Raw genomic sequence first — 13905 nt, forward strand, 5'->3', positions numbered from 1 at the left:
CGGTGCTTCTGCTACTTCATGAAAAACTATTGCTGAAAGAATCCCTTAAAAAATGGAGAACATTACTTATTATTAATTCCTTTAGAACATCACGCAGAGCAAACCCACAAATTAGGGGATGCTTTTAGAGAAACAGTCTGCATGCCCAGCAGCACCACACCAATCGAAGTAATCCGTCAGTAAGTGATCCTTCTCACCTGATTCAGACAGACCTGTATGACTTCGTAATGATTAAGAAAGCTACAAGGTTTTAGCAGCTTTCTCTTCTGCTTCTTGTATCAGTTTCAGCTTTTGCACTGGGGCAATTTCCAAATACATCTGCATGTGGGTGGTTTTGCCTGGTCAAAGTCAGGAACAGAAACATAGCCCAGGCTATCTACTGATAAACAATATGGATCACAGTATTTCCAGTCTCACGCTGTGTGGCAGAACAATGTCTGGCTATAGTGATCTATCCTACCTGATTTCAGTTTTATAGTCCCAGCTTTTACCCTGGGAATGGGTTCATCTTCCCTAAGTGACACAAATCCCAAACCAGAATCATTTCATATGTTTCCCAGAAGTCCATCAAAATTCACTCAAGCAGTTTTTAAATCATATTCCCTCCCAGCTCTTCACGCTGCAGCTCCTTTATTCATTCTACAGGTGGAACTGGAAGTGATGCCTTGGCAAGAAACTCCATTATGTCACCACTGGACTTAAGGTACTCACTGTGCTCCCTCTTTGCATTCGTCACACTATCATAGCATGCGATTGGGATACAGGAAAAAGACTGAGCAAAGATTTGAATGTTAAACTCCAATATGTTCAGCACCTGCCATAGCTCTTGGGCTATAACACCAGGTTTCAGTTGGCCAATACATAATTATTTTTATATGGCAGAATAGCTTCAGCAGCAGAGCTGATCACAGACAACAGTGGTTAGTTCACTGTCTATCATTTTGCAACTATAAATAAGAGACATGCAAGTAGTTTTGATTTTTCAGATGCACAGTGGCAATGTTTAAAATCTCAAATATTTTCATAGTTTTCTTCTCTATTCCATTTGTTCATTCATGGAGGAAGACAGTAATCCAGTTCACAAATTGTACTTATGGCTTAGCACTATCAAATAGCCCCTCTGGGAAATTTGTTTGTGAAGATGAGAGACTGCAATAGTCTGCTCCGTCTAGTGAGACCATGAACGCTGTATCTACTCTGAGTTACCAAATGCAACTCCATCTTTATCTACAATGCTCCTGCTTCTTCCATTCTGGTTATCTCCTCAGCAAACATAATGTGTAATTGTCCTGAATTATGTGTCAGTTGCTCAGCATGGGAGAAGATCCAGAATGAAGCTAACAAGACCAGATAACATAGATCATGAGGGAAGACAAGCAAGTAAACTTACAGGAATTACCACTGACTTCTCCCAGAGAAGTGGTTCTGAACATTGTTTTTTGTCCCAGCATATATCTTTACAATATTTTGTTTGTGGAACATACGCAGATAAATTAAAGTGATCTTTAGAAATAAACCATTGGCCTCAGTCATCATCCGTGCAAGGTAAAACATTTATATTCATAACAAGCCTGAAATACACTTACAAGGCCTCATCACACACAATCCCTTCAAATTCAGAAGCAATTCACTACTGTGGTTTTCCACATAAAGGATAGCAAAAGCAAGAGAAATTTCTCAATTTCTGCTGTCCCATTCTGTTAAAATACCAGAGCAAATTTTATCAAGAAGGATGAAAAGGTGATAATTTTACAGTTGTAGACAACAGGAGGTTTAAATGTAACTTCCAGTAAGAAACAACTGGGGAAAAAACTTGTGCAGCTAATTAGGCCCTAATGACCAAATTCTTGGGTGGAAAGATTTGGTGGGAAACTGCATACAAAGACACTCTGCTAACCTCTTTTCTGAACCACCACCAGTTAATGTGCCCTACCAAATTTTATATTCACAAACACATCCTATACCTACTGCATCACGAAGGGGCAGCCTGAGCTGTGCTGAAACAACTTGGCAGGAGCTAGGAGACATTTTTGCCATTAGCAAGAGAGACAGGATCCTGCTTATTAACTTGAAGCTTTACAAAGACAGCTGCTCGCTGGCTCCCAAGTCCACAAATTACAAGGTAATACTGAAATGTAAACCGAGGTATATTTTTTGTACAATTTTCCTGACAAAACCTTACATTATGTGCTGTTAAACATGTTGTAAATGATATATGCATTAGTTGAAACACCTCATGTCAAGAGCTCCCTACATCTTACGGTTTGATAAGTAAGCAGAAGACTGCCTTTGTTTATTTTCATACTATGTGAAAGTAGAAAGACCAGGCATGCTTGAAAAATCAACTCAGTTTAGAAAGTCACACAGAGTAGCACAAGACATTAGTGATGACGATGATAATAATTAGCACCCAGATATGCACAGCCAATATTGTATTTCCTCATACAGTCACCACATCATACCTTACTACAAGCAAAAAAAGTGGATTGTGCAAATATTTTGTTTTGTTTCAGTAATATATCTCTCAGTCACTTGGGTTTTTTATCTTTCCTCTTTCTTACTGACCTAAAACATTGTACAACTCTCAAAAAAACACTGCAAAGACAGTCTTTTGGCTCTTTCAATATTCCTCTCTCATGGTAAGAATGATTAAGGTTAAAAAGAAGCAAAAGTGATTCCTTTCTTCTTGCCCCCATCTGACTACCAGACTCAAACAAGAAGATGAGGAGAGCTCTCATCCTTTCTTTTCAGCCCTCTTCCGCTGCAGCTGCCCTGCTCCCTCCAGCTGGCCAGCACCAGGGCCTCTGCAATGCTCTCCTACTTAATCCCTGCTCTCAGTGGGGCTGCACAGATGTGACTAATTGCAATTTAACAAACACTTGTAGTCTGCCCAGGGACCAGGCTCCAGCTTGCTCAACATCTACTGTGTCAGCTCTGCAGGGACATAAACATCAGCACATTTCCCTTGCAGTTCAGGACTGGTGGGGCACAAAGAGTAGATCTATCAAGGCAAATAAATGGTGGTTTTTGAGAGCAGAATGGAACAAAAGATTACAAAATCACCTGTAATAATCCTTCCCTTTCTGGTCTGAATCCCTAAGAGGCGTTTTCCTCTCTTCCTAAAGCCATTGTCCTCCCTGTAATGGCTCAGCTGTTAATGTCACTATCTTTTGAAACAGGTCGTGTTAATGGCAAGCTTGCTTTGGGCATATTGCTTCGAGCTCATTAATATGCATGTTCTCTCTCCATTCATTTGTTTATTTACTTTGAAGTTGCCTCAATGGAACCTGCACTGCTTTTCTGTGTTAAGACTCTTGGCTGGCATTTCTCAGCTCACTGCGTCTCTGTTTTTTTCTAGGATGGAAATGGGACCGAATGTTGCAGAAGTCAGTTAATAGCACCTCAGGTGACATTTGGTGCCCAGCTGAATGAATTTCTTGGCCTCCTCACCCTCACTGCTGAGAGATGTTCTTTCTACTTGCTCTCAAGTTGACTGTTTACATTGCAAATTTTAGGGCAAGTAACATCTCTGTATTTGTCAAGCACCTGCCCCAGGGGAGTACAGCCACTCATTGTGCTTCTACAAAAAATAACACCACCTGGGCTACCTGAAGTTTCTCTCTAAATGTCTCTTCCACCTGAAAGAGCTATTTCAAGCATGGGAGGAGAAATCAAGTTTGACTCAGATATCAAATTCTCAGTGTGATAAGGGAAAGTGATTCAGCTGTCTTATTTTTGGCTTTGTGATTCAGGAGCAACTCACTGTTCAGATGACACAGTCAGTCATAACTGGGAACTTCTGTGAGGGGGATGAGTAAAAGCGTTTTATATAATATTCAGAGGTCACTTTAATATCTCTCCTCAAACAGATCAGTGCCAACACTGTCCTCTGCAACAGGCCCATGTCATCCAAGGTTATGTTGGGTGAAAGACTTGGCCATACTGCTTTTCTCGAAGTACCTACAGGGACAGCCAGTTAGGTAGTTTCTCTTGAGGCTGCAGGTCATGACAAGGTAGGTCTGCTTCCTGCTAAGTGCCTTCCCAGCAAATGTGCAAACAGACACACAATGTTCATGATTCCTCTGTACAAACAACAGTTTCTTCTCAGTAGACATCTACTAGAAAATCAAGGAACGCACATACCCTGAAGCATGTGAGAGGAACTGGCCGTAAGTAAGACATTGAGCCAGTCTAAGGAGTGAGGCTGGTTTGACTAAATAAATTCAGTAGCCTCCTCTGCAGGGCTACAGAATTAAAATCAAACGGATGTGTACAAACACCTTTTTCAGCAGATGGGACTCTAAGCCGCTGCTAAGCCAGGGCATCAAAACTATTACAGTTTAATTGAACCTGGTTTGAACCTACCTTCAACATGTTATTTCCATGTTATTTCCAACCCTTTAAACCCCCACTGCACTTCTTTTGCAGAAAAGCAGTAGTATGCTGGATAAGTTTTAAAATAACCAATTCTTCTGCTGGATCTCACGGAATTTTTCATGAGACAAAATATTTAAATATGGGGTTGTTTTTTAATACAATATAATTCCTTAAATTATTTGCAGCATTAGTTTTAAGAGGATCCACAAAAGGAAGCATACAGTAAGTTAAAACAACTGAACAAAGCAAGTGGTATAGATCAGGGATCACTAACCTATGTCATGATGCAAAAGGATGCGTATCAGTTATTTGGAAATGGCAATGCAGCAGGGCTGACAGGTGGGCAGGAGCTGAGAGTCCTGGCAATTTGACAGGGCCCTTCACTGCAACGCAACAGTCCTTCACAAAGGGCCAAGAAGGCTCCAGTCAGGTGGTCAGTAGCATCTTACATCTTTAAACCCAACCTCTTCCAGTTCACACTATCTACTGGCATGTGCATCTTTTGATGCAACATAGAATCCATCTCACAGCCACTGGCTGAGGCACTTGACCTCTCTAAATCTACTGCTGCACAGGCTTGGCTTAGTAACTAGGTATTCTCAACAGAAACAGTAGCAAGGATGCAACATCTTCTCAATATCCACCAGACGCGACAATTCAGTAAACAACTGCAAAACAGCAGTGCTAAGAGCCAAAGTGGCCACCTGTGGAGGAACTAACAAAGTAGAGGTGAGAGCACACACCAAAATGTTCTGGCTTTTTTTCAAGATTACCTTGCTTACTTGTTTTCAGCACCTTAAAGTAGACAACATCCATCTCAGCTAGCCCTGAAAATTGGTGGTTATTGCATATAAAAAGTAAAACTGACTACCTGAAGACTCGTGTGTTCAGCTTTAGTCTTATTAAAAACAATGGAAAAATACCTAAAGCTCTGTGATCTAAGGGTCTGTGTCACATCATAGTCATCTGCAACCTGAAAATGCAGTCAGTTCTAACAAGACAATGCATGTCACTTCATCAACCAAAGAGGAGGACAGATGAGAGAGCATGCTACAAAAAGATTTTGACTCACAGTGGCTAATTTCTGAACATCTTCATCTGATGCTCCCAGTGAAGCAAGTCCTATCTCTTGTGAAAACTGTGCAAACTTGGGATCAGCAAGTAGAGGCACATGTCCCAAGAGTTCATGGCATGTATCCCTAAGGGAATGGAAATTAAAAGAGAGTCATTACAGAAATAAATGCCATAATCATTCCATAATTAATTTAACATAAGCCATTTTACATGGGTCTGACTGCTACTTTAAAACACCTACCGTGAAACATGTTTTTTATGGTGCAGTAGTTCTTCCCTGTATATTGTTCTGTAGAAGCATACACATTTGCTTCTATTAAAGGGGTTATATGTCATTTAACCCCACCTGTTCCACGATTTCCCCAGCATTTCCAGACTGAGTGGGAGGGCCTGATCACTGCTGTATTCCAGGCTTAGTACCATGAAGACTGTTTTCAGCATTTCTTTGAACATGTAGCAAGTTCAAAATCCAACACATTCCCCCTTCCTCTTCTCCATTCCCCTTTCCGCACCTGGGTACAACTCCACAACCAAACATTTTGCCACTTGCCACTAGAAATTCAGGACAATATTTACAGAGGTTTCTGCATGCTTAATTTCTAATTTAGTCTCGAGTTTCTACTGTTATTACTGGGTACTTTTGTTACACAGTCCACTTTTCACCAAGTAGATTTCAAAAAAAGCAAAGAACCCAAATCATTTCAAAAAGAACTGCTGTCCACACCTGTAAGTGCATTGTTAGTCATGACAAAGTGCAGACCTAAGTGTACAAAAAACTGCTAACCAACATAACGAAAGTGCACATGCATCATCTACAAAAGCTCTCAAACAATTCTGAAAGTTTTGGTGCATTTGCTAACAGAAAATAATGGACTTGGTAGTGAAGTTCACTTTAAAAATCAGATCTGACATTTCCCTTACTTTTGTCTCTTCAAAGACACTTTCTTTTTTTTTTCTTTTTTTTTTTTTTTTCAAGCTGTAAACAAATGTTTTAAAGGCAGGGAAAAAACATCAAGTTTTCTGCCTTCTATCCAAAATCATCCAATTTGTCTTTTATAAACTATTTTTGTTTTAAAAGACACAGAACCTGACACTTCATATAAATCATGAAGAGAAAAACAACCTTCTATGTAATTTAAAGTCTCCTTACTCAGTACTCTTCACCAAGAAATCTTCAACAATTGTGCCCAGGTAGATAGCAGTAGGTAGTAGTTTCTGAATGCATGCAAATTAAGATTAGCATTTTTGAAATTACTAGATTGCCTCACCAAAATTGTATCAAATATAGTTCCAGTATTCAAGGGTTACATACAAGTCTCTCTTCTCAGCCCAGATGGCCCCACTGACAGATGCCTGACAACATTTCCTCATGTTATATTGGCACTTTTTGGTGAGACAAGCACTGCTCTGAAGTTGTGCATGACGAGTTTTAGCCAATCTCATATATGAGTAATTCATTCAACAGTACAGAGGAATTACCAAATCTCATTTCTCTTGCTTTCTAAGACGTACAGATTTCCCAAAGAGGCTGGGGAGGTAAACAGATACTCTTGCACCCGACATGATAAAACAAACATGGTCCATGGACACTGACTGGTGATGCAGTTGTAGCAATATAGGCTGAGCGCTCAAGTTTACTGTGTGCCGATATTTTCAGTCAGCACCCATGAAACATGTTTGATATGTACAGCTGGCCAGGAACAGTATTAGACATCATACCTACATAAGGAAAATTGTTTGTGTTTGTTTTCCACTGCCTAGTAAAGCTTGTCCTTCCTCCTGAAAGACCTTTCCTCCCTTTTTTCTACATCATTGCATGTCCTTTCAGAGCCTGAGAAATTCCCAATTTCTTCAAAAGCAGCTGGTAAGAAGGCTTCTCTTTTATGACCTCCACACCCCTTTGGTGATGCTCTGAATCTGGCAAAATGACCAAAGTTCCCTATCATAAGACCCATAACTTAGTATTCGTTCCTCACTGGAGCTCAGACTTGAAAAATTGGCTGGCTCTGCATGATTCCCATCTCTTTGTTCAGGAGATGGTTTGCATCACTTGAGTGGATAATCATCAAAGGTTAATGACCCTTCTTTAATTAATTCAGTTCCAGTCACAATTTATTCTGTCATCTCCTGCAAAATTTAGCTTGCTAACAATACAAAAGACAGTGGGAAAATGGCATTTGCAGTCTGACAGATACACCCAGAGGATTCCCAGTGACAAGCAATCCACTGGAGGAATCTGCGTCTTCCAACCATCACCTTCCAACACAGAAATGGGCCACAAAGCCCATTCTCTGGAAGTTCAGAGCTCTAACTGCAGTTCTCATCTTCAGTGGAGAAATCAACACTGATTGCTGAGCACTTCACCTATGCTGCACTGCATTGGTCCAGATACATTACACTTCCTATCAGTAGTTTAAATACAAGCAAAGATAAGAGTGGGATTGGCTTCAAGTTCCTGGCTTCAGGTAAGCACACTTGTCTCCAGGTGGGCTTCTACAGCAGTATCACTACTATTGGTACCTGTGGTATCTCTATTTTCCTGTGCTGAAGTCACAACTCCCAGAAACAAATAAGCAAGGACACGTTATCCTTAGTTCTACAGTGGGACACAGGCTCTTTGTGTCACTTCCACCCTTGCAGACACAATGGGAACAGACAAAGTCTAGCCCCACCAACTTGTTTCTCCTGGCAAGGGGAGGAGGATGATGAGGCAGAAGATATTTCATTCATGTCTTTATCTTGTAGATTCTTCCATTAAAACTATGCAAAGTAGTATTTTGAACATATAAAGAGGGGAGCTTGAAACAGAAAGCATATGAAGAAAAAAAAACCAAAACAAACAAAAAAAGAAAAAAAACACCAAACAACTAAAACTTCCAGGCAGAACCATGAACCAGCATTTGGGACTGTCACTGGAGTCTCTAAGATTTCCCTGCCAGTCTGGCCCTTTACAGATAGTCTAAACAATATAATTCTTCACTTAACTACCAAGGCTTGATTCGCTTGATTCTTTGGGTTTGTTTTATTCAGAAAATAATTAAGTTCCTTTAATTTATTCACACATTGCTTAGAGAAAATAAGATTTTTGTAATGCACTTTTCACAGCAAAAGATTTTTCTTGGAGTAAATTAGTTAGCAGAGCAGAGGAAATCTATATAGCTCTGTGAATGTAGTAGAAACATAATGAAACTCAGGAAGAAATGTTTTAAAATGCATATAGTGCATATAGTAGTGATACAGATCAAACCAAATGAACTCTCTAATTTGTATCTAGCTCTATAGCCTGGGTGTTAAATCTGATGGAAAGCCCACTGAAGTCAAAGGGAGTCTTTTTACCGGGTTTATATCATTGAAATGCAACATTCACCAAGCCAGGGACCTGCAGCAAACCTCATTATGGCCCCATATATCAACCAGCACAACTCAGAGCATTGCAGCTACTGCGGAAGATGAAGAGCTGTCCCCACTCAAGTCAATTTAGTTCTGCCGTTGATTGCAAAAGAAAGCCAGGATTTCACTCTACATTTCTGATAACACTTACTATACGCTCTATCTTATGAAAAAAAACCCCTCATTTAAAAATGGGTTTTCAAGATTTTCCTAGGGAGTTCCTGATAGTCAGCACATTAATTAATTTATGTGAACAGGTAGGTTTGCAAGAAGAGAGTAACATCATTAGAAAATGACAATCTAGTTCCCGTTAGTCATATTTAGAGGTGTTAAGACTGTAACTTGGATTTTTAAGTTCAGTCCAAATAAGGAATAAAAATCTTCATTCTAACTGAACTATTATTACTACACAGTGACTTTCCAGACACCATGACCAGAAAGGTAAGAAAAAAAGTAGTTGCCATTACTACTAAGGATCAGCTATGATACACTGCATAATTCTGAATGTAAGCAGCATCCTGAAAACTACAGGGGTCTCAAATATACAAATCAAGGAACCAGACAGCATCAGCAAAGCTGTACAGATGTACTTAATTGTTTCCTGGAAAATGTTTCTTCCTTTGTTCCTGTTAGAGTTCTGTATGTAAACCCCTTATCAATAGATGAAATTGTTCTTCTAGTTTGTATTAAGTTAATAAATGTCATCATTCTTTTGCCGAACATTGGCAGCTGCTGCAATCTGAGACACCGGCTTCCCATAAAAGAGGAAATTATTGGTGCAAAACCTGGTACTTCCCAAGTATAATTTCTATTTTTGAAATATCTAGGTATTTTCAGACAGACCAGAAGAGGTCCAGCATCCTATATCCAAGCCTTTCTTTCAGGGTTTTAGACTGTAGCAATTAGCCTACAGATTTAAGAGATTAAAGTTCCAATTACAGGGGTTACAGAAATGAGTGAATTCCTTCAAGGATTTACCACCTCTTTCCCAAAAGAAACACACAGACAAAACCAGCCTCAGCATTTCAGCAAACGCTTTGCCCAGTTCACGTGCGGGGAAAGTCGCTCAGGGTGTAACAGCACCACCTGGTGACTCCTGCCGGAATAACGTCAGAGCATTTTGAGATACAGCTTAACGCACAGTTCCAGTAATTCTTTTATATCCAAAAATATTACTCCATAGTTTTGGCAGTCTGTTCATGAAATCAAAGTTAGGCATGGGTCCAAATGTTTACAGGACCGGAGCTGAGTATATATGTACGAATCCTTTGTGTAAATTTTGGCAAAGATAAAATACACTCAAATAGTCCAAGCTGACTAAACAACAGCTACAATTTCATGCTAACCGCCTGATGACTGATTCACTGCAAAAATGTCATTCCTGTGGTTACACGATCAATGGATGCCTTTGGTAAAAATACCTCCGTATTACTGAACTGACACGTATTGTTCTGTTATTATTACACAGAGCACACCATATATATTACACGACAAAAACTACAATCACTTCGATCTTTTTTTTTTTCCCCCTGCTTTTCATCAAGAGACCAAATGCCAAAATATTTCATCTAAACTTGCAATATTCTGTTTTGGAAAAGATATAATACTGTCCCATGAAAGTCATAATCAAAGTGTCTCTTATTTCTATCATGTTCCCTGTAACAGGCTTCATATCTCATACCGCTCTGAGTGAGAGGATGGTGCTTCATTACTTGCTTGCGTTGCGGTATAAGAGAGAAATGAAGTTCAGCTGTGGAGTCTGGCCCAAAAAAGATAAATGGGGACACAAGAAAACCAGACCATAATTCGAAAAGCAATTTTTTTTCAGAGGATTCAGGGCTTTTTTTCCAACTTCTTTCCTTAGTTGTCCAACAGAAAATAAAATTTCAGACACTTTTTCAAAATGTTTAGTTGAAAACTCCATTTTCTACTGAAATATAATCCAGACAGAATTTTTTGACCCACCATATAAATTATCCAGTTATTTAAGACCCCTGGAAAAAGTCCAAAAGAAACCTTTGAATTAAATTCTGGCTCACCAACGTAAAGCATTTTGTCATCAATGATGTAAGCAGATTCTTACATTTGCAGAAAGGTTACTCTTTTCAATCTTGGCAAATCCAACTGGGTCTTTTAAGAATCTAGTGAGTGTATTTTTTCTGCATTAAAGCAAATGTAGGAACTTACGGTTCTGGTGTGTAGAGAGGATCTGAGCCATGTCGTATGTACTGAGTACAGTGAAAAACCCTGTACGCTAAGCCAGCTAAAAAATCTCGGGGAGACAGATATCCAGCAACTGGTCTCACTGTGAAGCCAGACCTTTCTGAAGTGAAGGAGATAATAAAAGACCATTATTATATATATCTCTACATCAGTTTCTGAGCACAGGTAATGATCTGCTGTTCTTAATCGACCAGACGCATGGAGACATGGAGAATCTTGGCTGAAGATCACCACACATCATTTTCACCTGTCATGTACAAGAACTATTTTGCATTGATAGCATATGTTTAATGAAAACAGCTTGAGGTATTTCAAAGTTGGTTCAAATACCTTTGTCTAGAAAAGACAGTAAGGTAACATAAGTGACGTTCTCACATCACAGAATATCTGGGGTTTATGTCTGGTACCAAATGGGAGAGAAGTTTCCAAAACAGAAGATGACTTCAGTAAAATATATTAAAAACTAACAGAACAGAATAGGATTAAATCGAATCTGTCCTTATTTTTACAGATAAAATAACTGTTTGTGACAGTAAAATACTGACTTTCACTGTTAAGGTCCTCATTTAAATATTTAACAAAGTGGGGTTTTGTCAGATGAGTCCCAGTGGGGAATGATTTCAGACTCGGTGACTTTGAAAAGCACATTTCTCTCAAACTCATTCTTTATTCTTTCCAAGTGTTTACAGGAGAACGTTCCAATTTTTTCTTCAATGCACACTACTATTGCTGTATTTAGTCTGAAAACATACTTCTGAAAGCAGTGTGAAGCTTTGAGCTTCTAGTTAGGGAGAAAGAACCTATACACTTTGGCATAGTTCCTTGGAGACCATAATACAACATATGAGAGACCCAGAAGGACATAATTGAATTAAAAGACTGATAAGCCAGTTATTAGTAAATGCAAGTGTTCACAACAAGAGTTACAGATTAAGCAGGGACTGAAGTAAGCAAGCCTTTCATTAGAAATTTTGTATTTGTCTTAGCTAAAGACTTTCTGTACATATTTGGGGCAAAACACTTTGCTAATTTTTCTCATAACACTTAACACCACATAACATTCTTTTCCAAACAGCCATCTTTACAGTATCATAGTTCCTCAGCCTCTGAGCAAGAGGATCAAGGAACAAATACACGTATCTGATGTGACCCTTGAGGAGAAATGCAAATCTTAAATGAACTCTTTGGTGGCTTTTCCTCTAGGATGTTCATGTCTGCCACTTCTTCCATGTGGGATACACTTCCATTACAGATTAAAAACCAGGGTATTTTCAAACTTAAATATGTAATATACTGATCCCTTAAAAAATAACATGAAAGAGAAGTACCAGATCATCTATGGAGTCCCACTTATTTTTTTCAACATACAAATATAATGACTAGCTTCATGAGGTCTTGAGCACTCAGGAAAGCCTCATATTCATCACACTGTAAAACAATGTGCCAGACCTGCTCTCCTCTTTTAATTCAGTTATCTTGGCATTTTATTCCCTCTTTTACCTGCAGAGTTAACACTGCTCTTCCTTTTCGTGGTACTGAAGGACTTTCCTCCCTATGCACAGTAATATCATGTGATACATCTTCAGCTGTTTAATTCCTTACAACTTCATCCTTGCAAATACATACATTAAACTGTCTTGACTCAACAAACTCTCTGCCATGGACAGTGTCAAAAACAGAATGATACTTCAGGCTAAACCAAAGTCCACTAACAGTGCTGGGACTCTTCCTTCAATGTGCATTTTCATGAAACCGTATCTACTGACAAGCCAAATGTGAATCTTACCTTTAAGAAAAATAGAAACATCTTCCAACTGAGGCACATTATCCTCCCTGTATCCACAGTACTTGGTCAGCAGAGGAAAGTTTTTTAAATATTCACGACAAGCATGGGTGGGATAGAGTTTACTGAGTTCCCTAAAAACCACCCCCCATGTTTTAATTTCTTCAGCGGTGTACTCCACTCTAGGAATGGGTTGACCACTGTAAAAAATAAAATAATAAAAAATACATGTGAATACAACAAGATTCCAGACAGACTGTGGATGGCAAAATTTCTGTGAAAAGGATTATTTAAATAAGCAAAGGCAGAGGGAGCACATTAAAGCTATTAAAAACTCCTTAAAAATGACAGCTAGATGCTTTTTGCTTAGAATTACTTCTTGATGTGATATTGCACATATTCCATTCATTTCTTAAGAACTGTATTTCTTATTAAGCAATGAGATTATTTCTTAATCTTTGCATATATGCTAGCAAAAAGATTGATTTCTTATATGCCAAGTTCCTATACCAGAGTAATATTTCTCCATTTATTGCCACTGATGCCTTTGCAAGTGGTGAGCTGAAGATCCTGATTCAGTCTAACTTGTAGATTCAGTAACATCATCAGCAGACTGCATGCTCAATGCATTCTTTAAAACACATAATACTCACATGGCATCATTACCTAGCATTTTACAAAAGGAAGATTAGGCAATTACACAGATGTTTAGAAATGTGTGGATCCAATTAAAAAAAAAAAATATAGATATAGATATATTTATTGTTTAGACTGTCGCTTACATGTCCGGGTATGTTTGGAACCCCAAATGCATACAGGACTACATCATGAGGAAGCTCACATCAGAGCCAACAGCCAGCCTACCCTAGATGAAACTAAGCCTCTAAACACATCTTTTCTTCTGCACCATCCCTCTGCCTCTTCCCCCTTATACAGATGTATAGAAATTGCAAAGCAGGAGCTTTCCAAGGTACCTGCTGATGCATCTCTGACATCCAAGATTTGCCTTGAGTGGTTACAGCTAATTTGAAACTGACACAGTGTGAAGGGTGTGAAGC

At 39.0% G+C, this 13905-nt stretch overlaps 1 protein-coding gene across 1 annotated transcript in view; it reads right to left on the reverse strand.

Annotated features, from left to right (window-relative positions):
• The window catches only part of TPH2 (tryptophan hydroxylase 2), a 62136-nt gene that overhangs the window by 32907 nt on the left and 15324 nt on the right, over window positions 1-13905 (reverse strand). Inside the window, exons 6-8 of the mRNA XM_055807162.1 lie at window positions 12851-13047; window positions 11029-11164; window positions 5450-5576 (exon numbers count right to left, since the gene is read on the reverse strand). Of these exons, the coding sequence (XP_055663137.1) occupies window positions 5450-5576; window positions 11029-11164; window positions 12851-13047 (460 nt within the window). The remainder of the gene's footprint in view (window positions 1-5449; window positions 5577-11028; window positions 11165-12850; window positions 13048-13905) is intronic.

The sequence above is a fragment of the Falco peregrinus genome, chromosome 6, assembly GCF_023634155.1.
Source record: "Falco peregrinus isolate bFalPer1 chromosome 6, bFalPer1.pri, whole genome shotgun sequence".
NCBI lineage: Eukaryota > Metazoa > Chordata > Aves > Falconiformes > Falconidae > Falco > Falco peregrinus.